Source organism: Eumetopias jubatus, unplaced genomic scaffold (assembly GCF_037043125.1).
Source record: "Eumetopias jubatus isolate StellerSeaLion01/CBP00866 unplaced genomic scaffold, mEumJub1_p1.0 scaffold_5, whole genome shotgun sequence".
Taxonomy (NCBI): Eukaryota; Metazoa; Chordata; class Mammalia; order Carnivora; family Otariidae; genus Eumetopias; species Eumetopias jubatus.
The window spans coordinates 74,570,382-74,597,464 of NW_028274811.1; the positions used below are offsets into that span (position 1 = coordinate 74,570,382).

General features: G+C 39.5%; 1 protein-coding gene across 1 annotated transcript in view; it reads right to left on the minus strand.

The window, feature by feature from the left end:
- Positions 1-4,149, minus strand: part of PCSK1 (proprotein convertase subtilisin/kexin type 1) — a 39,472-nt gene extending 35,323 nt beyond the window's left edge. Inside the window, exons 1-2 of the mRNA XM_028092040.2 lie at positions 3,970-4,149; positions 1,051-1,155 (exon numbers count right to left, since the gene is read on the minus strand). Coding sequence (XP_027947841.1) covers positions 1,051-1,155; positions 3,970-4,149 — 285 coding nt within the window. The remainder of the gene's footprint in view (positions 1-1,050; positions 1,156-3,969) is intronic.
- Positions 4,150-27,083: the final 22,934 nt, after the last annotated feature.

The following is a 27,083-nucleotide window of genomic DNA, read 5'->3' on the forward strand; positions in this document are numbered from 1 at the left end:
TTAAAATTCTATCAGTTTAAGAACAAAACAAATAGCAAATTATTTCACAGGGTTTATAAATTCCATGTACTTTCAATAGTTTTATCACCTTTCTGTCACTTATATTTTCTTTCTAGCAAGTTGAAAGGGTGTATCCTATCTCTCACAAAGCTTCCATAATTCTCTGGAGTGTCCTAGGCAACAGAAATCATGATAACAGAAAACAGGCCAGCCAGGATAAATTTCTACCAGTATGGCACATTCTTGAGAAAAGGCAACATTGTGTATGCAAATTTCAATACTCCCAATATAGTCACCATTTCTATTGATATGTTTGCTGATCTTGAAAACAGACTCCAAAAATCAATAGGTACACTAGATATACATTCAAATTGTCCTCACACTATTTACCTATATTCATTCTAGACATTTCCTGCTCTTGCCTAATCATTGAAGATGTATACAAACCAGGGTAAAAAGAGATCTAATGCTTTCAGTGAAACAATACAATACTTATGGAAACATTTGGCTCATAAAGACATGGAATTAAAGCTCACTCATTAGCACTAGTTCCCCATATAACCAAACCACACAGAAATGGTAAAATGTGTTTTCAGTTATGCTGAAATTTATTAAAATCAATGTTCATATGTTAAATTTCTTTGGCATCCTCACATTGGACATTAAAGTGCTCATAAAAGGTATATGATAAAAGGTTGTTAATTGATTGTATTGGCAAATATTTTTATTAGAGCTGCAATTTAATTTTCAATATTCATTTTCATGTTCTTTGTCTCGATTTGTGAGCTAATATTTTAAACATATATTTTTACATAATATATAAAATTTATTTAACTTGGTCTATCCAGTCCAATCCAGTTATTATTATGTGCCTTGTGGTTATATTCCTATAGAATTATAACCCTATAGAAATAACAAGAAACACTACAGACAGATAATTGTGACCACAATAAAAAATAATCACATTTGCAAAGTGTTTTTTGCTCTTGTTGGAAATCATAAAGCAGATAAGTCGGGTTATTAGTTTGAAGACAAATGCACAACACTTACACGGTCATCATCAGATAATCTCTTAGTAATATGAAGGGCACTCCTTCGAGACCTTCGGGGATGGTTTTTATGTTTGAATAAGTAGTGATTTTCAAGTGATCCAATCTATAAAGGAAAAAATATTAAAAATCCACTTTATCCAAAATAAGTACATATGGGTTAGATTGAAACCCATGCAACTTAGAGACAGGCAATTTTTATTAAGCCCATTCTTTATGAGGAAGACACTGATAGAAGCCTTCGCTCTCTTGTCACTGTGTTAAGTAAGTTGAGCTTACATTATTATCGCTTGGGCTCACTGTATACTTGGGGGCTAGTGATATCTCTTTTTCACAGATTTCAGGGGAACTAAATTTGTTTCTGTGTGACAATATTGTGTAGGTAGACAATTCTTTAAAAAAAAAATCCCACTTTATCCTGTCAGAGAAGAATAGTTTGTGGAAAGCTAGCAAACCCTTTGGGTACTCTATATGGTCAGGGTTACATTCAGCTAAAATGATTTGTCATTGTTATAAAATATAGCCATTGAAGCTATAGTGATAATTGTTATAAGCTACTAGTAGAGAACATTTGACTTTCCACTAATTCAAGGCGCTCCATACATGGAGCTGGGGAGAGGGAAAAGTAGCCCTAAGAAAAGATCATCAAGGTTTAGCTCTTCCTCTGTCAACTGGTTTTGCTTCTGGTCACCTCTCTAATTCTGTCTTTATCCTGAGGCCTTCAGGAGCTCAGGGTAGCTAAATTACTGCAAACAAAGGGAAAAATAAACAATCAAAGCACTATCAATCTTTTACAAAGAATAATTATTTTAAAAATGTTTGTTAGTAATGCCATTTTAGCTGGAAATGGCTAGAGAAAATATAGCACATGCAAATCATATGTAAATACAGATTTCCCCCCCACTATTTCTTAAAGTTTCTTGTGACCATTCCTTCCTTTCTTTGAAGATCCTACCAAGAATACTGATTTATTATTTTTTGGTTTGGGATTTGTGATTTTGAAAGCAATTCCCATAATGAATGGTCCAGGTTTGGAAATATGTCTGGGACTAACAGGTGAGAAAAGAAAAAAGGGATATTTTTGCTCTCTTATCCAATCTCTTTCCACACAGTTACCAGTGCTATTTAGCTGCCCAAAGGATATAGGATTAATTCCCCAGTTATTCCCTCCTTAGGACACACAAGATTTCCATGATGCCCACAGGAGCTACCATTGCAATTCCACCTACTGCTCACACTCTCCTCAGATCCCAACAATTCCTTGCAGTTTCTTCTAAGCTGCTTTCTTTGTATCTTCCTTGTTTCCTACCATCTGTTTTCTATGCCTTGAGTGCCTTCTACAATCTCACCATGTTCTCCTGGCAAACTTGACTCTTCTTCCTAAACCCTCGGCAAATGTTTCCTCCCCTGGGCTGTCTTTTTTTCACTCCTCAATTCATGTCCCTCTTCAATCCCTCAATCAACAAATATTGAGAATCCAGGTGCAATTTCTATTACAGCAATTACATGCAATTCCAATTGTTTGTTACTAAACCAGTCTCCTCTAGATTCTTGATTCCTTGAAAGTTGCTTTTCCTCCCATTATTCCTCAGCCCCTAACACGGAGCCTGGCACAGAACAAAATCTGGGCAAAAGCAAAAAGTCTTGTTCGGCTCCTGGGACACGGAGAAGTCAATCTGCGTATTGTCTTTTCTGCTGGGCATTTTAAAGACAATTTGGCTGGTAAAGTTGGGGAATGAAGCCTCTGGCAAGGAGAGGCGTATTCCTCAGCGGATTCGATCTATGGAATCGCCAACGCCCACGGCGATTACTCATCCGTGACTTCAGCGGCATCTCTACAACCACCTCCAGAAAAAACGCGCCAAAATGTTTTACAACTCCCTCCTCCCCCGCTTTGAGGCACAGTTCCAAGGCAAGGGGCGAGGGCTTGATTCTGAGCCAAGGAAAAGGAAAGCTTAGATTAGAAATCACACCCCCTGGGGTCCCCCCCCCCCCCGCCCCGGGGAATCGCACACCTAACCTGTCACTCTAGTATTGCCTTAACGCCCTTACCCTCCCCCCAGCTATCTATTAAACCAGCTCTCCCTTGGACAGGCAAGTTTTTATCACAAGCTGAAACCCTCGGGGAAGCTATTAGGCATTTGGCTGAATAACAAGAAGGAAAGAAAACCTTTCCCCACAGTCATTTCGGCAGCTTGACCCTTCAGGGGGACTGACCCAGCAAAGTTGTGAAGCTCAGACTTTGCAAGTTCCCGGTGAAGACCCGAACCTCCCAGTAGAGGCGAGGGGAGTTGGTCCCGTGTCTTTCACCCACCTCTTCTCCCGGCCTCTCCCCAGGCCACTCCTCGGGCCCCCAGCCTCTGGGTCGTGAGTCCGGGCCTCTGGCGCTCTTCCAATGCCCTGGGCGTGCCCGAAAGGCCGCGGGCGGACATCACCAAGCCTATTTGACCCCTTGCATCAGGATTGAGATCTGATGCTGCCATATTGAAAAAAAAAAAAAAGGAAACAGCCGGCTCCTGACGCAGAGACCAGCTGAGTCCCAGGGGACAGAGCGCAATGCCTCTCCCGGGGGCGCTTGGTTGGTAAGAGCCTGCGTGCATCTCAAGTTCGGCGAACAAGCGTGGAGGGATTTGTCTCCCAAACCACGCGGGAATGGATTTAAATGCCAAAGCGGACGACAGCAAGAATAAGCTTTACCCAGCTGCAGCGGCTTCGTTCTGCCTGGCTGCTTCCAGCCCAAACAATAAATAATGCAAGCCTTCTTTCTCCAAGCGCGCCAGGGGCGAGAGCTGCAGAAGCTTCTGCTCTTTGCCACGGGGCTCAGGAGAGTGCGACCTGGGGCTTCCACTTGGGAGATCGCGCGTCAGTCCCGCCAGTCCCCGTGGGCCCCAGAAAGTTTCTGGAAAGTGCAAACTCTTACCTGACCCAAAAGGTCATAGCCCAGCTCCTTCGCTATGGCCGAAGCTGCCTCCGGTCCCCCGGGGATCTCCGCCGCCCATTCATTTACAAACTGCCTCTTCGCTTTTACACTGTTCAGTGCACACCAAGCGCAAAAGAGAGCGAAAGCAGTACACTGCAGAGTCCAGGCTCTTCGCTCCATGGCTCACACACTCGCTTGCACACAAGTCGGAAGGAGATGGGGGAAAGAAGCAAGAAAAGAAGCAAGAAAGGAGAAAAGCCAGAAACACTAGCCCTTTTCACCCTCGGACTCTGGACCACTTCTCGCTCCCGGTGGCTCTGCTAAGAGATAGGAGGCGCGCGAGGAGAGGCTGGGCGGTGGCGAGCGCTCTTTGGTCTCCTGGCTGAGTGGAGCCCCAGCCCTTCCAAGCCGGAATGGAAATGAGTGTTTACACGTCAAATCGACGAAAGCCATCTCTTGACGTCAGATCTACCTGGACTAAGATCTGGATGGTATTCCCGGCGGGGTGGAGAAGCGGCTAAAATAAGCAGAGAAGGATTAAGGAAAGGAAGGAACCGTTTGCTGGGATCAGTTAAGTCGGCTCCCTGACTGACTGTAAATTCTGTAGCCATGAGAAACACCTTCACTTCTCAAAGAGAAGTGCCCCTATTTGAATATCACTACCAAGAACCAAAGGCTGGAAGTTACAGTACACTGTGATTCCTCCTGTCCGTTTTCTTTACATTTACTTAATTATCTCATGGGTTGGGGGGCAGGGAGGGGGGTGAATTCTTATAATAGCCCTGTGGATATCAGCCCCTGCTGTGAAGAACAGGGGTCTTAAGTCTGAAATTGGACAGAGACGGGTAGAGCAGAGAGGAGGGAAGCTTCTATTGCCCAGATTCTGATCTAAATTGCCTAAGAAAATAAGCACGTCTGGAAGACATTGTTAAAGCAATACTTTTAAAAATGTATTTTTAACTAACATTGAACCACCTAAAAAAAAAAAAAACCCAGTTTAGTTCCTCCTCTCCTCACTTTCTCAACTCAGTAAAACGATATCTAAAATTCTATTCTAGATATTGCAAAGCCTAGTATCACCCCCCCTTTACTGTGCTCATCTGAAAATGATTAATCACATGATTTTTAAAAGAAAATTATTTTCTTTAACCATCAACAAGGGTGTCTAGGGACACAAACCCTGTTGTGTTAACTCAGGGAGAGAAAGAGCGGGTTTCATTAACTCTGAACTTTTGATTTTTTCTTCAGTAGAGCTCCTCACTTTCGTTTTGAGCTGAAGCTGTGTCATTACTTTTCCATAAAATGCACAGTGTCACTCTGTGGAAGAACATTTTTTTCGTGGAAAGAGAACTAGCAAAAGTCTAAATGGCCCCCCGCACCTCCCACCCACCCCCACACAGACCCCGAAAATGGATTCAGTCTACCTTGGCTGACTGAACCTATCTCAATCCTCAGGGGTTGAACCAGGTTGGAAAAGCCCCAGTGCGTACTATTCAGCACTAAAGAATGGACAGCGCCACACGCGGCTGTGGCCAGAGTGGCCCTTCGGTTTGAGCCTCAGAAACTGCTGTCTTTTTGCAACTAGCCAGAACCAAGCTGTTTCTCATCTGATCTGTGTCTTTCCCCTCTTTTAAATAGAAAAAAATAGGAAATTGACTGCAGGGGGGAACTGTGGTTAGGTTCCTGATCGTGACTACTTGCATCGAGCATGTTGGACGCATCCCAAAAGTGAAATTGTGGAGGCTTAAAAGTCTTGTCTGTGAAAGGTCTTTCTTCTTTTTCCCTTTTCCTTCCTTCTTCCTTCCTTCCTTCCTTCCTTCCCTTTTTTTTTTTTTTAAAGCTTCCAACCACCGGGGGGCGCAGCCTATTACAGAGAAAGAAGAAGGATAAGATTGGAAAGAAGGCATATGAGATTGAGGAGAAAGGAAGTGAGAGATATTCTCTACGGGAAGCAAATAAGACTCGGTGGAGGATGAGACTGAGTAGTGATAATTCTTCCTCTGCTTTCATTTTTGCAGAAATGTAGACTAGATTGATAATTTCTTTAAAAATAAAGCTTAACAAAAACAAATGTCAATGTTAATAAGCCAAGTGATCCAGTTGAGTGTATAATAATACTGTGTAACTCTCACATGAGATGGTGTTGAATGGGCTGAGATTAATAACTCTTTTGTCTGCTCTGTAAATTCACATGTGTGAGTGTTGATGGCTGGGTGAGCTTTCTTTTTTTCCCTTTCATGTCTCAGCCCAAGTTTTGGCCTCAAGCTCTCTAGGGTATTTCATTCTCACAGCAGACAGATGCTAACTGTGTGCTAGCAAGGCAAAAGAAACTCATGGCACATATTTAATAAAGGTAGGTATGGCTACAGCAGGAATATATTTACCCCTTTCTTACTATTGTTCAAGTAAATCAGTTTGGCAGAGCATTGGCAATGAGTGTCACATTAATGGGGCATTTGTGTTAAATTGAGCACTGTACAAATGAAGAGTAAACATTTGATTGATATGCCTAATAGGGTAAACTAAATTCTCACAGCAAAAGCAGAATATTCCCATCCAAACTGTATAAATACTCTCAGTAATTTGTTTTGAAATTGCCTCAATTTATCTTATGGACCTTATTTGCCACAATTTCTGGGATGCAGAAGAAGTGAATGTTTGCCAAAGCTAAAGATGCAAATAGGTATAGAATTCATCTTTGTCGTACCAAGGGCTAGCCCTATTCTGCTTTGTGCATCATAGTAATAACCTCCCGGCCCATCAGTGTTGTATTTTATACCATGAATTAAAAGAGCCATTTATCACCTTTAAGTTGGTTTGAATAGCATTAGATTCATCTGATTAATTTATATAAAAACAGGATAATTCAGAAACTGAAGAAAACTGTGTTTCTATTATGAATTATCTAGTGAGTGTTATGCCTTTCATGACCTCCCCAACTGCCGAGTGATAAAGTTAATCATTTATTACATTTTCTTGGAGAGAAATAAAACCAAGGCTAGTATAAGCAGGAAGTAAGAATATACTCAGAGATCTATAATCACCATATCTTTTTAGTATTAGAAAACAAAAATTTTAAAAACTTTTGTTACTATGAAATAAAATACGTACACTAAAGGGCACAAAACAATGTGTGCCATGATTTATCACAAAGTGAACACTGTGTAACCATTCAGGTCAAGGAAAAGAACATTGCTAACCCTTCAGAACAATATCCCAATGTTTTCAAGTTGCATAGGAGGAGTAAGGAAGTAACTTAGGCTTAACAATTTTAGTTGTTATGTATATGTACTTGTTTTCCTTTGAGTAACAGTAACTATATATTAACACTAGCTTGTAATTAATTAGTCTGTGATTTAAGTAGAAGATGCTTGGTAAAAGAACATATTATAGAAGCAAATCTACCTATTGCAGTGTTTCCCAACATAGAAAATAGCAATATTTGTATGGCAAACGAGTAAACTAGGGGAAATTTGGGGCCATATGTACGGAATTCTGTAGAGAGATTCATTACATTATCTTCCCTATGATAGAATTTTCATAAGAAAATAAAATAGATTTTTTAAAGAAAGATATAAAATTAAATGTAGATAACCTTAAATTTAGAAATATGAATATACTTCCATCAATATAACTTTTTGTCTCAGTTTTTGTGTTTGAAAGCTTATATATCATTCTAATCAAAACATTTTAACAATGATGTTTTCAAATTTATTTATAGCTGCTGTCAACAAAAAAATTATATTTGCACAAGTAGAGAATAAAAATTTTGAAACAACTTTTACAACCATTAAAATTTTTTCAACATTTGATTTTAAATATAGCAATTCTTTTGTTTATTTCCTTTCCAAATTTACCATTAGAATTTCATGGGGATGCTATATATTTAAAATTTACCTAGATTTTATATGTCAAGTATTACAAAATAATACTGAAATTCTAAATTAGAAAATACATGTCCTTTAGAGATGTTATCATGCATCTACATTGCCACAAATGGGTAAAAGTATTTAATGTAGGGGAAGATACACCTACCAGGAGCTCCTGGCTTTCTTTCTCATTATCTGTTCTTCTATGGCCAAATTTTGGTAGGCATGCTATGCTAATTAAGCATGTAGAACAAGAATTCCTTCAGCAAATCCACAGATCCCTTTCTCATGATGCAAAGGGACATGCTTGCAGCAAGCTGCTGAAGTAGGTATCAAGGTGCTAGACACTCAGCTAGGTTGAGCTCACTACCCTGAGGCCAGACCAATGAGTAATAATCATGATTGCCTAAATGCCAATCTAGTTGGGTCTTTCTCTTAGGAGCCCAGGATAAAGCTATTTGCATGGCCTTCCCAATGGTTGAGAAGACAAATATCTTGAAGGACGTCTATAATTCCATTTGGAAAGCTCTGATCTACAGAAAAGGAAGTAAGAGAAAAATAAAGCAAAGTGTGTACACGGAAAGACTTTGAGGTGGATGAATAATTACGAAGGACTTTGGTTGAATAAACTAGACAGAGTTTTGACTTCAATATAGAATTGAATTATTAAAATTGAAGAAATACATGCTATTAATTCCAAATATTAAAAATTATTGGTGTTTCTAGTGAAAGTAGATAATTAAATGTAGTCATGTGCAAGTATTTATCAACAATCTTTCTTTAGAACAGTTATTTTTTTATTTTTTATTTTTTTTAAGATTTTATTTATTTGACAGAGAGAGACACAGCGAGAGAGGGAACACAAGCAGAGGGAGTGGGAGAAGGAGAAGCAGGCTCCCTGCTGAGCAAGGAGCCCGATGAGGGGCTCGATCCCAGGATCACGACCTGAGCCGAAGGCAGATGCTCAACCGACTGAGCCACCCAGGCATCCCTAGAACAGTTCTTTTAAAACATGCATTCACTGACTGAGTTTTGGAGTACTCCTGCTTCCATTTCCAAGCATGCTCCTGCTTCCTTTATGCTCTCAAACACTGACATTTTTATAAGGAAAGTCCAAGATATAACTGCTTTCTAGGTTCCTGAAGTGCATTTTTCGATGAGAATTGTAGACTCTCAGTAGTGAGAAGTGATCTTAAAAGTATCTAGTTCCTTGGTTCTCAGAGTGTGGTCCACATACCAGCATGATAGGCATTACTTTGGAGCTTGTTAGAAATTCAGTCTCTCAGCACCCATCCCAGAACTACTGAATCAGAATTTGCATTTTTGATAAGTCCCTGGTGATTCATATGCAATTAAAGTCTGAGAAGCATTGATCTAGTTAAGTCTCCCACCCGCCCCAATATATGACATTCCTTGGGAATATTCCTGTCAAGAGTGAGGTAATTCATGGTCTCCCAAAACAGTCCTTTCTTTAGTTTGAATTGGCTCAAGTGGTTACAGAGTCCTTCCTTATAATGGCATAAATCTTCCCTCATTACCTACTTCCAGTCAAGCATGCTAATTTTGCCCTGTAGCACCACACGGATAAGTCTCAATCTCTTTTATATATGACAGCTCTTCAGACTTTGAAGACAGATTATTATGTCTTGCCTAAAATTTTCCTACCCTAGGTTAAACACCCTCAGTCTTTTTAATGATTTTTGAATCCTGGTTGGTCTTTTCTGGACAGGATCTCTTTGTATATACTTTTTGAAATATGGCGTGTGAAATGTAATATAGTACTATTGGCTAAATCCATGCCAATTAGGGCAAGAATCTCACCTCTTTTTGGGAACTATCCTTCTGCCACTCTAGCCTAAAATTGAGTTAGCTTTATTTTTTTCTTATTGAACTTGACTAGGATCTTTATTCATGGTCACATGTACTGCTAAGTCACATTTTCACCCAAACTTGTACATTTTTTGTGTTTTTGTTATCTGTGTGTATGGAGGCAGGGGTCTAAGTGTAAGACTCATTTCAGCCTCTCACGATATCTTGAATCTTGATTTCATCATCCAGTTATTCTCTCCTGGCTTTATGCTATATACAGATATAGTCAGTTTTCCACTGGTGTCTTCATTCAGGCTATTAATAAAAAGATTTGCAAAGCTGGGACAGAAGATAGAGCCACCAGAAACTTCCCTACAAGTTAACCGACTTAATAATTATTAGGCATTAGAAGCAGTTACTAATTTACCTAATTAATTTATTAAAAGGATAGCAGAAAGACCTTGTCACGTGACATGGTGAAGTCCAGATACATAGTGACTATAGCACTAATTCTCACTGGCATTAGTATGACTTGCTCTATGTCATGCTAGGTGCCAGTGATCAATATTTATTTTGTGAGTAATAGAAACCAAAATTTTAATAATTCGTTCTGAAATTAATGGTAGCCCACTGATCTAGTTCATGGAATTTTCCTTCTTTTTATTCTTGAAACTGAGAATTTTTGACCACATCTAGTCTTTCAGTACTGATCCGTGTTCTGCTTTCTAATATTCGTCAGTGATCTCTGACACCGAGTTCAGGTGCTTCCCTTTTAGAATGAATTTATTCTTGAATTGAAATTTACCCATATTACCTGCCTCCTCCTCCTGAATCAGCCCCAAGTGGTAGTAGTATAACAGTATCACCTGATACAGATAACATTTTCATCTATCAAAACAAAAGTCATCTTGTAGGAATCAAAATCATTTTGGTTTAAAAAGACAAAGAGGTGTATCCTAACTGAAACTGGCTTCAGCAGGAAAAAAGAAATATCTTGGTTTGTGTAACTGAAGCATGAAAAAAGAGTTGGTCAAGGACAGTGTACCCAGAGACTTAAATAGCATTAGCGAGTGTCTCTCTCTCTTTCCTTCTTCCATTCTCTCTCTCTCCCTCACTTCTCAGGTTCTACATCTTTGTAGCTCTCATTTCTCAGTCTCTCCCACAGGGTGAATACGTGACTGTTGGCGCTTCTGGGGTCAGGAGCTTTCCAGGTGATAATACAAGGAGAAAAAGAGGACCTCTTTTCCATGCTCAATATGAAAGTCCCCGAGAAAAACTCAAGGTGCTAGGCTTGACCGATATGTTCACCCTGGACCAATCACTGTAGCCAGGAAGTGTTACTATTGTGATTGGCCAGATGTAGGCCATGAGGCCAACCTTGTTTTTGAACGTGGGAGGACTGTATTACTTTCACTAGGATTTACAGCCACATCGTGTGTTTTCTGTAAGAAAAGAGCAATTCCCCCAAGGAAGGAAGTCCCTATAATAATGGAAGGAAGAGTGTTTTGGAACACAAACAACAATCACCATGCCCTTCGGCAGGCAGAAAGTATGTAAAGAATAGGCATTGACAATCCTCATTTTTCCATCCTGAATATTATTCCTCCTATAGTTCATGCACTTAAGCATCATTCAGAATTTAAAAGTAAATATCAATGTTGAATTAATTTAGATAATATCTAATTTAAAGTTATTTAAAGTGGACTTAAGGGTAGGGTTATGAAAAAAAGCTAATTTCTTTTTCTTACGTTTAAGTTGAAATAATTTTAGATTCACAAAAAGTTGCAAAAATAGTACCCAGAGCACCTACATATCCTTCATTCAGTTTTCTCGAAGGTTTACATCTTACCTGTGGTACGGTGTTAAACACATTTCAAGTTTCCTCATGACTAGATTGGAGTTCAACACACTTTTTAGCAAGAAGTAGTGTTATTCTCACTGCCTTGCATCAGGAGGCATAGCTATCCACATGTCTAATTACTCGTGAGGCTGGTTCTGATTGCTTGGTCAAGGTGGCATTGGCCAGGCTATTCTCCACTGTGAAATTAGTATTTGAGAAAGAATATTTCGGTGCAAAAACAATTGTTGAACGGATGATGAGAAGAGCCACAGTATATTAGTAATATCTAAATTTGTATTTTTTAGATAAAATCAAAGTAATTTCACTTGCATAGATATTTGTGTTTATGACCCTAACTAGTTATTATTCTGCACGTCAGGAGATTGCTTCTCGGTCTTGCTGATTGTATTTCTTGCTCGTCATATCTGGGATCAGATTGACCCACCCTTTTAACCACAATTAGAGACAATTGTTTGAGGCCTGCTTTTCCTTGCGGGTTTACAATAGCTTCAGTGCAATCCTTCAAGGATTGCCATTTATCAAACGATAAGCAGATTAATTCCAACATTCACATTCACAGGAGGGAGATGAGAGGCAAAGGGAAAGTTAGGTTCAGTCCATTGTTGCATGTCCCTCAGCAGCCTTGCTAGAAAGAAAGCCTAAAGAAGACCAGTCTGATGGGGGTGGGGGGACTCAGCAGCTTCCTACTCTAGCACAGGCAACTCAGTTCTCAGCTGCTTATCTCTGGTCTCCTCTCCTGGGCCTCTTTGACCACCACCTACTGGAAAGAGAAAACAAACCCATGAAAGCAGAATCAGTCCACAGCACATTATTTTAAAAATTCTAAATTGGTTTCTGACAAACTCAAGAGATGTTTCATAAAAACCTGGAAAATAGAAGTTTGAATTCCCTTACAACAACAGGAATCCCCCTCCTTCTCTCACACAAGGAGACCAAGTATCAATTTCTGCAGTTCTGTTTACCCTCCACTTTTTTTTTCTTATGGTCGAGTTCAGGTATTCTTAACTCTATCAAAAGTGGGAACACAAAACACAGCAGGGGGAACCAAGTGTTTGAAGACAAGATTCTCTTAAGCCTGACTTACTCCATTCGGTTATGGTATCTGCCTGTCTCCTCTGAATATTTGTGTCTGCAACCCTTTCCCCAGAGCTACCCGCAGACTCTTTCCTTTACTGCTCAGACTTGGCCCTGCTGTATCCTTATCCTAGCAGGAAAGAGGCAAAGATCAGTGGGTCGAATATCTTAAGCAAACATGAGTTAGCCGGGTCTGGGTTGTTACATCCCAGGGAGAAACTAACAGGGGGCCAAGAGTTCATTCCCAGGCCCTGAATTTAGGAAAGAAATGAGCTTATGGGTGGGGGTGTGTGAAGGATTTTAGCAAGGCAAAGAGGTCAATTTAAGGCTATTTACATTCTTCTGACTCTGCACTCCAGATTTATCAGGGATCCAGGGAGGGGCCACACCTACACGTGGGGGAATGTGGTGTTTTGGCGGTGGGAAAGCTGGGGGCAAAATGGGTGTGAGAAAATGTTTTGTGGGGTATCGTGGCTGGCGATCCACTTTCTGTTCTCCTTATGCCCTGTTGCTGGACACAGCAGAAGCAGTGGCCTTAATTTTATTTGCAAGGTTAGTTGAGAGTTCACTGGAAAACTGGCATCATTTGACAAACTGGGCCCAAACTCTCGATGGACACAATTTCAAAAAGCAGTAAGCACAGAAATGAGAGCAGACCCCAGAGCCAGATTGCCTGGGTTTGAATCCCAGTTCTGCCACTTAGCAGCTGGGGATGTTTGGATGTGTTTTTGACCCTTCTTTGCTTTAGTTCCCTCCTTTATAAAATGGGGCTACAATAGAAGCTTTCTTGATGCAGTTATTATATATAACATACCTACAACATTTTCCAGTGCAAATAAATAAGTTATTTTTACTGAGAAAATAGCAGGCTGAAAACACCTGTTTGTTATAAAAGTGGTTTTCAAATGGAGAGGAGTTTGTGGGGTTGCGCTGGCACAGTGGATAGGGAGATGATTTCAGAGCTGAAGCCTGCCTAGCTCACCTCTCATATCCCCCTCCTCTTTTCCTACTCACTAGTTTCCAGCATGCTCCTCTTCCTCTTTTATTTCTTTCTATCATAGTCTTGCATAGTCTCGGTTTTTCTCATAAGCCTGCTGAGAGAAGCAGGATAGCTTTGATGAGCTCCAGCTCACTGAAATGCAGAAGAGGGAAGTAATTTCCCCACAGCTCACACAGCCACCTGTGGGTAGCAGATCCTTCCTCTGAACATTTGGCATTTGATTTCATGGGGGAAGAGAAACAGTGACAGAATTCAAGGTAATGGGAAGACCTAGAGAGTTGCTCCTTCTAAACACGTTCTGTAAAAATGGCACCTTAAACAAAATAGGATACTATGTTGACTCAGTGTTGTCAAGTACGCTGGAAAGGAATTGTGTGAAAGCATGAGTCAGTGTGTCCAACGGTCACCATTAAGAGCGGCCGTCAGACCTCGAGGCACACAAAGAAAATAGACAAAGGGGGCACCTTTTTAAAAAAAAATTTACCCCTTCACCTTGTCCTTCTGGTATTAGAACCAGCCTGTGATTCTCTCTGTGTGATTGAGTAGTCACACAGTTCCCTCATTTTTACTTCCTAACTTCGTGTGGGAAGGGTTAGATCTGGCTCACACGAGCCGTGGTTACAGGAATATAACGACAATCGACATTTATATGGTCCTTTACACTTTTCATAAAGATTTCACAGCTACCCCCTTCTCACTCCATCATTATTCCCATTCTCATTTCACAGAAAAATACCCCAAGTCGCAGACAGGGAGGCCAAGAGTTTGCCTAATTCATCGGACAGAGCTAAAGCTAACAACGCAGGTCTGCAGGGCTTCTCTGCCCATTTGCACGGAATAGTTGGCGGTGCCACAGTTTAAGCAGTGGAGGGCGAGGCTTCTGCCCCTTACTCCCGTTGGTAATTAGCATAATTTACTTACCCTGAAGCTTCAGCCGCCTCCTCTGTGCGGCTGGGAAGATATTACCGAGAACCGCTTCTGAGACCTGAGGGTGACCACCTCCTGTCAGTCACTTAGGACGGGGTTCAGCACAGGGCACGTGCTCAGGCTAACCGTTGTGATTACTGGTCTGTCTTCTCTTGTCACTTTACTGGCTTCACATCAAAGAGAACTGCCCATGGTCTGAGATTAATCCCAGAAGCACTATGTCCCTGGATTTATGTTATCTCAAAATATGATTGCCCTTTGTTGTTTTGGAAGGCTGGAAGCTTAAAAAAATAAATGGGTTATATTGGATAGCATCCCTGGCATTAGTAGGCAGCCTATAGTCAGCCAATAATTTTCAGCTTGTAATGCATAAAACTCACCCGGGGAGCTTGTTGAAAATGAACATTCCTAAGCATCCCTCTTTCCATCATGATTTGGGGATAGTGTGGGGCCTAGGAATCTGCAGACTTCAGCAAATACCCTGAGAGATCCTGAGAAACATGTGAAAGGCCCTTACCGGGAGTCGGCCCAGCTCCCCACTCCTTCGCCCCCCACCCCCCCCGTTGTGGTCATGTCATCACAACCTCTTCATCCCTTCATCCTCCTCTTCTCGCTTCCTGCCTTCCTTTCTTCTTTTCTCTCTCTCTCTCTCTCTCTTTTTTAAGCATTTGAAATAGACTGCCTGAGGTTATTTTCCAGTATTAGGCTAGCTCTATTATTATCTCTTTAGAGAAAATGCCACGGAACCTGGGGGAAAAGTACAGAGTAATTACTCAAAGGAAAATATATATATATATAACGTCCCTGAACCAACCAGAAAGACAGTCATTAGGTTGAAGTGATCATTTGCTCACACTTCACTGTGGGGCTCCAGCCCTCTCACAAGGAGGAAAATAGCCCATGTTTGTGCCCAGAGCTTGCTAATGTTAGACCCAAATGTAATGCCCTGACATTAAGTTTTAAACTCTTTCCTATAAAGATGCATAACTAGACATAGAATCATTATTCATTGTCACTTTATTGGCAGTCCAACAGAAATCTTACGTATCTTTTGCTTCAAGTCAGCCAGACACTCCAAGAAAGATGTTGTCAGTCCCTACTTCTCACCCCAACCCCCACCTGCTTGCACCTAAGTGCTGGGAAACTAGAGGGCCCAGTGCCAAATATGAAACCACTTAAACTAACAAAATGTGGTCACCTATTTGGGCACTATATCTACAACTTCCAAAAAAAGTAGGTATTTGGCAATAACTGGCTTTTAAAGAAATAAAAATAGCCAATGCCAAGCACAGGCTTCCAAGTGTTTTTTTTTAGCCTCAATTATAGATTCGATTATCAGTGGTTGTCAATTCTTACTGCACATTAGAATCATTTGAAGAGCTTTTAAGCAGCATTGCTGGCACACCCAGAGATTAAGATTGAATTGGTATGGCATAGAGTGTTCTAGGTGATTCCACTGAGCATCAGTTCAAAACTGTGAATATACATGAATCAGATTTACTTGACAATTGCCTGCTCTCTGCACCCCTCTGCAAGGTATTGACATTGATTAAGGATAGAAGGAAAACAAAGCAGAGAATTTTAAGAACATTTTAGTCTCCATTCCTGCATATTTTAGGGAAAGTGAAATATTAGGTCTAGGATTTCTTCCTAATTGTCTCAGTTCTTCATTTTATTTTGCTAGAGTATACTTGATCTTGTCAAAATACTCTCAGTAACTAATAACATATAGAACCTCACAGAATTCCAAATGAATCTTGACAATATATAGAATGAAGGTAAAAAAGTTAAGTCTGTTGGTTAATAATTTCTCTTGGCTGAATCACAGTAGTCATAGGAGAAGCCAGGGGAGTTGAGAGTTTATTCACACACACACACACACACACACACACACACACACACACACTTTTTGGAGCTTGTAAAGACTAGCTGGGCAGATTTACATAAAGAGGGTATTCTTTATACTTGTCTGCATTTCTGGTTTAGGCCTTTTCATTCTCATCAAAAATAGGTGCATTGAGGTCATGATTAGCCAATAAGCCTTATGTAACAGATTTTTTTTTATTTTGTTGTTGCCAGGTATAAAATTTGTTTAATTTAGAAAGATTGCTAATAGAGTTCTAGTACCTGCTTTTCTGTATTTTTAAATACCTTTTAGAAGTTAAATTCTTTTCTGATTTTATCTCATGCTACAAAATCTGCTGGTTTATATATTTAAAAATCTTTCTCCTAATATTTTCATCAAATCATTGTCTATAATACATAAAAATTTTCTTTTCTCTCTCATTTACAATCCTTTTTCTTTTGCTGTTATTTCTGGGAAATTTTTCTTAATTTATATTCCATTCTTTCCACTGACTTTTTCATTTTCATTTTTGCCATCATACTGTTTATTTCCAAGGAATCTTTTTTGTTTGTTTGTCTTAGGAATATTCCTTTTTGTTTGTCCCTGTTTTTCTCATGGTTGCACTATTTTTTCCCTGTCTTTGAGAATATTCATACCAGGTTTTTTGGGTTTTTTTGTTTGTTTGTTTGTTTGTTTGAAGTTTTCCTTCCCCTGTGCAGCCCACCAAGTTATTTTTTCCTGTTGGATTTCAGCTCCCTCTGTCATAACAAAGTCATTCCTCTGATCTCTGGTGATCCTTGGTTGCTGGGCCTTGTTTAAGTATTAGGTAAGGGGGATGCCTGGGTGGCTTTGTTGATTGGGCACCTGTCTTAGGCTCTGGTCATGATCCCAGGACCCTGGGATTGAGTCCTGCATCTGGCTCCCTGCTCAGTGGGGACCCTGCTTCTCCCTCTGCCTGCCTCTCCCCCTACTTGTGCTCTCTCTCTCTGTGTCTCTCTTTCTCTGACAAATATATAAATAAAATCTTTAAAAAAAAAAAGAATTAGGTAAGGAAAGGCCAATTAGAAGTCGTGATCATTTCAATGAGGACTGACAATGGCAAGCTTTGCTTTTGAATGGGCTAGCCAAATTGAGTGGAGAAAATTTGGAACTCAGGGTCTTTAAATTGTTCCTCTTGGGTCAGTCAGGTCCTACAGAGAAGACTTACTAATCCTCAGTATGGAGGCAGAGGGGTTGGCTGCCAGAGGGAAGAGAAGCCTGGAGAACTCAGGATTCGTTAGACCTCACTTAGTTCCGTATGAAACCTCCAGCTTTAACTGTGACTGTGAATCCCTGTTTTACTCTCTCGGGAAGAAACCTTCTCTCTGTGGCTAGGGTCGCAAGTGACTGGTTTCCTGGCAGTGGAGAGTGATGAGGGGAGCCAGGGGTCTGGGTGCTTCTAAAACAGACTTTCAAGTAATCCTTTTTATTTTAACATCTCTTTTTGTTCCAGCTTCCAATGTAAATTAGACTGTTATAAATATAAGTTATGTATAATCTATGCAATCACAAAGCAAAAACCTATAGTAAATACACAAAAGATAAGGAGAAAGAAATATAAATATACCACTAAAAAAAGTCATCAAGCACAAAAGAAGAGAGCTAGAGAAAAGGAAAGGAACAGTGAGGAACTACAAAAAACAGCCAGTAAACAATTAACAAAATGGCAGTAAGTACATATCTACATTAATTACTTTAAATGTAAATAGGACTAAATTATCCAATCAAAATGCATAGAGTGCTTCAATGGATTTAAAAAGATCCATCTATATTTGGCCTCTAAGAGACTTGCTTCAGGTGTAAGGACACACACACAGACTGAAAGCAAAGGGATGGAAAAAGATATTCCATGCAAATGGAAACCAAAAGAAAGCTGGAGTAGCTGTACTTAGACAAGAAAGACTTTACAACAAAGACAGGAATAAGAGACCAAGACAGGTGTTACATAATGATAAAGAGGTCAGTCCAACAAGAGGCTGTAAAATTTGTAAATATTTATGCATCTACCATAGGAACACCTAAATATATAAAACAATATTAACAGATTTAGAAGGAGAAATAAACAGAAATACAATAATAGTACAGGATTTTAATATCCCACTTACATTAATAGATAGATTATCCAGATAGAAAATCAACAAGGAAACATCAGCCTTAAATGACATATTAGACCAGATGGACATAATGGATATATACAGAACATTACATCCAAAAGCAACAGAAAACACATTCTTCTCAAGTGCACAAGGAACATTTTTCAGGGTAGATCACATGTTAGGCCACAAAATAAGTCTTAATAAGTTTAAGAGGACTGAAATCATATCAAGCATCTTTTCTGAACACAATTGTATGAAATTTGAAAGTAATTATATGGAGGCACCTGGGTGGCTCAACTGGTTGGGAGACTGATTCTTGATTTCAGCTCAGGTCATGATCTCAGAATTATGGGATTGAGCCCCACATTGGTCTCCACCCTCAGTGTGGAATCTGCTTGAGATTCTCTCTCTTCCTCTACCTGTCCCCAGCTTGTGCACTCTCTCTCTCTCGCTGTCTGTCTCTCTCTCAAAATAAGCAAATAAATAAAATCCTTAAAGAAATTAATTATATGAACAAAACTGGAAAATTCACAAATATGTGGAGATTAAACAGTCTGTTACTTAAAAAACAGTGGGTCAAAGAAGAAACCAAAAGAGAAATAAAAAATATCTTGATGGAAATACAAAAATGGAAATATACCAGAATTTGTGGGATGCAGGGAAAGGTAGTTGTAAGGGGGAAGTTTGTAGCAATAAACGCCTTCTGGAACAAACAACAAAAGTCTCAAATAAACAACCCAACTTTATAGCTAAAGGAACTAGAAAAAGAAAAAAAAAAAAACAAAGCTCAATTTTAGTAAGAGGAAGGAAATAAAAGGATCAGAATGGAAATAAATGAAATAGACTAAAAAAAAAGATCAATGAAACTAAGAGCTGGCTCTTTGAAAAGATAAATAATATTCACAAACCTTTAGTCAGATGCCTCAAAAAAAAAAAAGACTACGATAAATGAAATCAGAAATAAAAGGGGAGACATTACAATTGATCCCACAAAAATACAAAGGATCATAATGCTATTATGAACAATTATATGCCAACAAATTGAATAACCTAGAAGAAATGGATAAATTCCTGGAAACATACAATCTTCTAAGACTAAATCATAATGAAATACACAATCTGAACAGACTGATTACTAGTAAGGAGATTGAGTCCGTAATCAAAAACCTCCTAACAAAAAAAAAGTCCAGCGGGGCGCCTGGGTGGCTCAGTTGGTTAAGCGACTGCCTTCGACTCAGGTCATGATCCTGGAGTCCTGGGATCAAGTCCCACATCGGGCTCCCTGCTCAGCGGGGAGTCTGCTTCTCCCTCTGACCCTCTTCCCTCTCGTGCTCTCTATCTCTCATTCTCTCTCTCTCTCTCAAATAAATAAATAAAATCTTAAAAAAAAAAAAAGTCCAGGACCAGATGACTTCACTGGTAAATTCTACAAAACATTCAAAGAATAATCAATACCAGTCTTTCTTATACTCTTTCAAACAATGGAATAGAAGAGAACTCTTTCAAACTCATTTTAGGAGACCAGCATGATCTTGATATCAATACCAGATAAGGACATCATAAGAAAAGAAAATTATAGGTGAATATCCATGCTGAACATAGATGTAAAAATCCTCAACAAAATATTAGCAACCCAAATTTAAGAGCACATTAAAAAGATTATACACCATGATCAAGTGGGATTTATTCCAGTGATGCAACATTCGCAAATCAATCAATGTGGTATGCCATATTAACAACCTTAAGGATAAATTCATATGGTCATCTCAATAAATGCCGAAAAAGCATTTGACAAGAATCAGCATCCATTTATGATAAAAATCTCTAAACAAAGTTGGTATAGAGGGAAGATACCTCAACATAAGAGAAAAGCCATATATGACAAACCCGTAGCTAATATCATTCTCAATCATGAAAAGCTGAAAGCCTTTCCTAAGATCAGGAACAACACAAGAATACCTTCTCTCACCACCTTATTTCGACATGGTATTAGAAGTTCTAGCCAGAGCAATTAGGAAGGAAGGAAGAAAAGGGAGGGAGGAAGGAAGGAAGTAAGGAAGGAAGGGAGGAAGGGAGGGAGGAAGGAAGGAAGGGAGGAAGAGAGGGAGGAAGGAAGGAAGGAAAGAAGAAAAGAAGGAAGGAAGAAGAAAAGGAAGGGATGAAGGAAGAAAGGATAGAGAGGGAGGGAGGGAGGAAGGAAGAGAAAGAGAGAGAGAGAAAGAAAGAAGAAAAGGAAGGAAGGAAGGAAGGAAGAAAGAAAGAAAGAAAGAGAAAGAAAGAAAGAAAGAAAGAAAGAAAGAAAGAAAGAAAGAAAGAAAGAAAGAAAGAAAGAAAAGAAAAGAAAAGAAAAGAAAAGAAAAGAAAAGAAAAGAAAAGAAAAAAGAAAAGAAAGAAAAGAAAGAAAGAAAGAAAAAGAAAGGGGAAGGGGAAAGGGAAGAGGAAGGGAAGGGAAGGAAGGAAAGGGAAAGGAAGGGGAAGGGAGGAAGGAAGAAAGAAAGGGAGAGAGAGAAAAGGCATTCTATTGGAAAGGAAGGAGTTCAATTATTACTATTTGCATAAATTGATTATAATAATAATAATAGAAAACCCTGAAGACTCCATTAAAACTCTTAGGACTAATTAATGAATTCAGTAAAGTTGATACAAAATCAATACACAAAAATCTGCTGCATTTCTATATACCAATAACGAACTATCAGAAAGAGAAATCAAGAAAACAATTCCATTTACAATTGCATCAAAAAGAATAAAATACTTAAGAATAGATTTAACCAAGGGGATGAAAGACTTGTCTGTTGAAAACTACAAGACATTAATGAAAGAAATTGAAGAAGACCTAAATACATGGAAAGATACTCCATGCTCATGGATTAAAAGAATACATATTGTTAAAATGTCCCTACTATCCAAAGCAATCTACAGATTCAATGCAATCCATATCAAATTTCCAATGCAATTTCTCAAGGAAATTGAATAATCCTAAAATTTGTATGATACCATCAAAAAACCCCAAATAGCCATAGCAATCTTGAGAAAGAAAGACAGCCCTGGAGGCATCACATGTCCTGACTTCAACTATATTACAAAACTACAGTAGTTAAAACAGTATAGTATTGAAATAAAAACAGACCAAAGATTAAAGGAACAGAATAGAGAGCACAAGAATAAACCCATCGACATATGGTCAATTAATTTACACCTCAGGGGTCAAGAATATACAATGGAGAAAGGACAGTCTCTTCAATAAATGGTTTTGGAAAAACTGAATAGCCACATGCAAAAGAATGAAACCTGACCACTATCTTATACCATACACAAAAAATTAACTCAAAATGGATTAAAGACTTCTCTCTTGTGCTTATAAAATTCTTTCATTTTGTATAGTTCCTCAGAACTCTTTTCTATCTGTTAGTTGGGATGCTGCTCAATACACGAAACATTGAACAAAGCCAATACCATCTTTTAAAAAATAAAGTATTAAGGACTTGAATGTAAAACCTGAAACCTTAAAATTCCTAGACAGACACATAGGCAATAAGCTCGACATAAATCTTAGTGAGATTTTTTGAATCTGACAGCAAAAGCAATATAAACAAAAATAAATGAGACTACATCATACTAAAAAGCTTCTGCATGGCAAAGGAAACCATTAAAGTGAAAAGGCAACCTGCAGAATGGGAGAAGATATTTGTAAATCATATATCTGATAAAGGCGTTCTATCCAAAATATATAAAGAACTAATACAACTCAATAGTAAAACCAAACAACAACAGCAACAACCACAGAAACTAACCTGATTAAAAAATGGGCAGAGAATCTAAAGAGACATTTTTCCAAAGAAGACATACAGATGGCCAACAGGTATGAAAAATTGCTCAACATAATTAATCATCAAGGAAATGCAAATCAAAACCACAATGAGAGATTGCCTCACACCTGTTAGGATGACTATTATAAAGCAGACAAGAAATAGCAAGTGTTGGCAAGAATGTGGAAAAAAAGGGAACCCTCATGCACTGTTCATTGGAATCTAAATTGATGCAACAATTGTGAAAATTACCTCAAAAAATTAAATATAGAACCATATGACCTAGCAATTCCACTTCTGGGTATTTACCCAAAGAAAATGAAAATACTAACTTGAAAAAATATATGCATCCCCATGTTTGTTGTCACAGTATTTACAATAGCATCATTTATAATATTTACAGTTCATAACCTTGTAATAATGGGCGCAATAGTCTAAGTGCCTGTCAATGGATGAATGGGTAAAGAAATTGTGGTATATATACAGTAGAATATTATTTAGCCATAAAGAAATACTGAAATCTTGCCATTTGTGACAACATGGATGGACCTTGAGGGCATTGTGCTAAGTGAAATAAGTCAGAGGAAGACAAGACTGTATTATTTCTCTTATATGTGGAATCTAAAAACAAAACAAACAGCAACAAAAGACAAGCTCATAGATAGAACAGTTTGGTGGTTGGCAGAGGTGGGGGCAGAGGATGAAACGGGTGAAAGGGGTCAAAAGGTAAAAAGGAAAAATTGGGAAATATGCTGATTACTAATCAACAACAACAAAAAATGAAACAGAGTCTTAACTGACTCAAGTTGTTTGTCATGTGTAAAAGCAATAGATTTTCAGTTGTGTAAGAACACATACATATCCATCTTGAAAAAAAAAGTGAGGGGTGCCTGGGTGGCTCAGTGGGTTAAGCATCTGACTTCATTCAGCTCAGGTCATGATCTCAGGGTCCTGGGATCGAGCCCCGCATTGGGCTCCCTGCCCAGTGGGGAGCCTGCTTCTCCCTCTCTCTCTCTGTCTCTCCCCTTCACTCGTGCTTGCCCTCTCTCTCTCTCTCTCGCAAGTAAATAAATAAAATCTTTAAAAAACAAGTGAGAAAAGAGCTGGCTCATCCGCTCTTGGGACTGTATCAAGCAAGTGTGGTCCAATACACATGGAATAGGTATAGGTCGTCATAACAATTGTTCAGGGGCCTCAGGTGGATTTGGAGGTAAGGCAAGTGAAACAATTAAGGCTCAGTCAACCTGCGGTCCCCTGAGTCTGAAGTGACTTCACACCCATGCTGGCCGCCTGTTCTCTTTGCGACCTGACTCTTCTGTTGGGCTCTTCATTCACATTGCTTCCCTTAGCAGAAACCAGCTTCCTTTTAGAGCTATTCTTTAAAATGAATTCCATTTTCTTAGGTCTGCTAAACTATTTGCTTTTCTGCTTCCACAATTTTCTTGCTATTGCTTCCACTTCTGTTCTCCCTGTATTTGAGTTTATGCTTTTAGGAAATCCCTTCACTGTAGTTTTTGAGAGATATTGGGAAGGAGTAAGTGTAGGCACAAAAATTTAATCCGCTAACTTTGCTTGGAAGCATGATAGCCAAGCAAGTAGGCGCAATCTAAATGACCCCCAATATTTGATTGGTTAAATAAACAATAGGGCACTCATATAATAGAAAACTTTTCAGTCATTAAAAATTAAGCCAATGAATACTGTTATTGACCTGGAAACATACTGATTTCCATGTGGAAAGTGGCAAGTTAATAACAATTATGGTAGCTAACAAAGCACTTCCTCTGTCCTCACCATTCTGCTAAGGACTGTAATGGAGTTTTCCTGTAATTTCTCTCTCTCACACACACAAAATTCTGTAAAGTTACTACCATTTTGTCCATTTTATAGATGAGGAAACTGAGGCTCAGAGAGATTAAGAAATTTGCTCAAGGTCACAACGTCTTTAGTCCAGATTTGAGGAAACTAGAACTGGCTTCAAAAATGACAGAAATAGAACTCACAGGCACCAATACATTTTATTCGCAAGCTACATCACACATTGAAACAGTATGAGAACAATATTGACAAGGATGCCTCTGATCAAGCATAGGTTCCGGTGTTCCTCTTCTTCCCCCAGGGACAAGACAGTGGTCAGCAGCTTGAGAAGGTGAGAAATCTGACACCGAGGGGCCAGGGCAAAGAGTAGTCAGGCTTGTTTTCTTTCCTGCTTTTCAGTCTGTTTCATTGCCCAGAAACATTTCATTCTATCACGTAAGGTAAAAATGCTGTAATTTAATAATCCTGACATCTGGCTTTGTCCAGGTTCTCGGTACAGAGCTGCTTTTTGTGAAACACTTACGCGATTTACTTTATTCTACACCTGAATTATGGGAATCTTCCATGTATGTGCATTTAGTGGCTCTCCATAAGCAGGGCTGGCCACAGTCTCTTTTATAGAATTAATAAGCAAAGTTTATAGTGTATGATTTAATTTCTGTAAAATAAAAAGTGTGCATTCATAACCCATATGAAATTCTCTTTTTTTGAAATCCCACGGGGCATGTCACTAGCTCTCCTTGAGGGTTGCTTTGGGGTACTAGACACAGTATTACCAGTTTCCCCATTCCTGTGGATTGTCCTCTCTAATCCTGAGCCCCACAATGAACACATTTACCAATGTCCACGGAGGAAGGAAATTCTTCCCTTCCACTTTTAACTGCCACATGGCCACTGGCCCCTAGACTGAGCGTACATATGGATTTCTGGTAGTAAATTCAAAACATGCAGAGTGAGGCTGGTGGAGGATTGAAAAATAGGCTGGCTGTAGCTGCAGGTAGCTGCCTTACCTGCTTGCCCTACCCTTTCCCAGAAGAGAACCGGCCGCCTCGCCCAGACATGAGATGGCTCTCTTTTGAATTCTCACTAGGCTTCCAAAGGCTTTTGCTTTGAATTGTTTCTATTTCTTCAACCTCACCTTTCCTCTCTACCCTTACAGTCTACTCCTCTTGTAAACTCCATCTCCTCACCCAAAGTTCCACTCTTCTATTTTGGGAACATTCCATCTTCTTACTCTGGAATCCTCCCATTCCTAGTTCAGTCTTTGTCTTATAAATTTCCTCAAGCTCCTGACTTCTTTGCAGATCTCAGGCAATTTCTTCTCTGCCTCTTTTGATACTGGCTTCTAGGAAAGATGAGCTCAGGTCCCATTGCTGTGTGTGAAACTAGGGTAGGGGTAAGAGTCGTTGGGATTATATTTGGAATTGCAAAATAATTTTAAGTATCCAAAAGAATATCAGAGAACTGCTAGGATTACCTTCCTGCCAAAATCTCTCATTGGGTCTCCATAAGAAACCCATCTTCCTTTGTTAACTTGATTTTATTATGGTATGAGAACTGTTTGCTCATTGACCACGGGTCACAGTACAAACTGCTCCACCATTAATCGGACTCTGAAGGGTACCATGGCCAGCTGCTTCTCTGTAATTTCTGGGCTTGCTTCTGTGTTTAAAAAAATGAGGGACTGGGCAGACATATAACTCTTATGGGTGTGGCAGGATAAAATTTTGAGACATTAGCCAGAATTCCCTCACTTCCTCTCCTATTTAGTGAATAGCAAGCATTGCTTCAGAGAGTATGTAGGTTTTATGCCAAGAACACAATACACACAAATAAACAGTCAGTGCTCAACTTTTGAATCTTTAAAAATAAAGTTTAGGGGGGCCTGGATGATTCAGTTGGTGGAGCGTGTGACTCTTGATCTTGAGGTCAGAGTTTGAGCCCCACATTGGGCATAGAGATTACTTAAGAAATAAAAAAAATAATTAATAGAATAGAATTTAAACCTCACTGCAGAGAAGGTAATCTATGAAGTCAAGGGTATTGGTATTCAAGATTCAGTTTCTAGTGAGCTGCAAGAGGCCAAGCTCCAAAGGAAGCCAGGCCTAAAGTTTGTGACGTAAGCAGTAGAATGGAAAGAGAATAGATGAAGAGTCACAGTGTTCTACTCTGGAGACTCGATGAAGTTTGCCTAGCCTAGGGGGAACATGTCACCCTGAAGAAAGAGCAACAGTAGTATATGGATGTGGGACTTCAGCTCCTGTCCCCATCGGACTAACATCCAGGAGAGAGTAAGGGTGACTGAGGTTTCTGTCATTTGGGGGATCTGAGAGTAGAGTCAGCGTTCTAAATATCTGACAACCAGAAGAGCACAAGTATTGGCCAATTAGAAGAGATGCTCAGTCAATCCAAATGATCATTCTGGTGCATGTTGGCTGAATAACAGACCTGGACGGAGACCTGGACATGACCAGGAGAAATACCTAATTCTCATTTGAGAATTCAGGGTGATGGCACCCTTGTGCATGCCTTTCAAAGGACAGTGGCAGGGGAAGAAGAAAATAAAACGAGCCAAGGCATAAGAAAACATGAGATACCTCTAAGTTTCTCTTGGACTTCCATTAATATGGTGATGGTTGAAAGTGTGCAGCCCCAGGGGGCTGGAAGTAGTTGAGAGTGCTGGAGACTCTAGGAAGCTTGAACTCCTGTTAGGACCTCAGGCAGTAGCAGAGGTAGTGGGCATAAGGACCAGCTTCCCAAGGGGGGACAAGACCATTTAAATAGCATCTTGACCATATACTCTCAGCACACACACACACACACACACACACACACACACACACACACACACACACATACCCCTACACCTGCACAAGCCCTCTTTGAAATTTAAATGGTATTTAGCGGAGAAAATGAAGGGCAGAACCTTAAACATTGCCTGAGTTTGAAATTTAAAAAACTGAGCA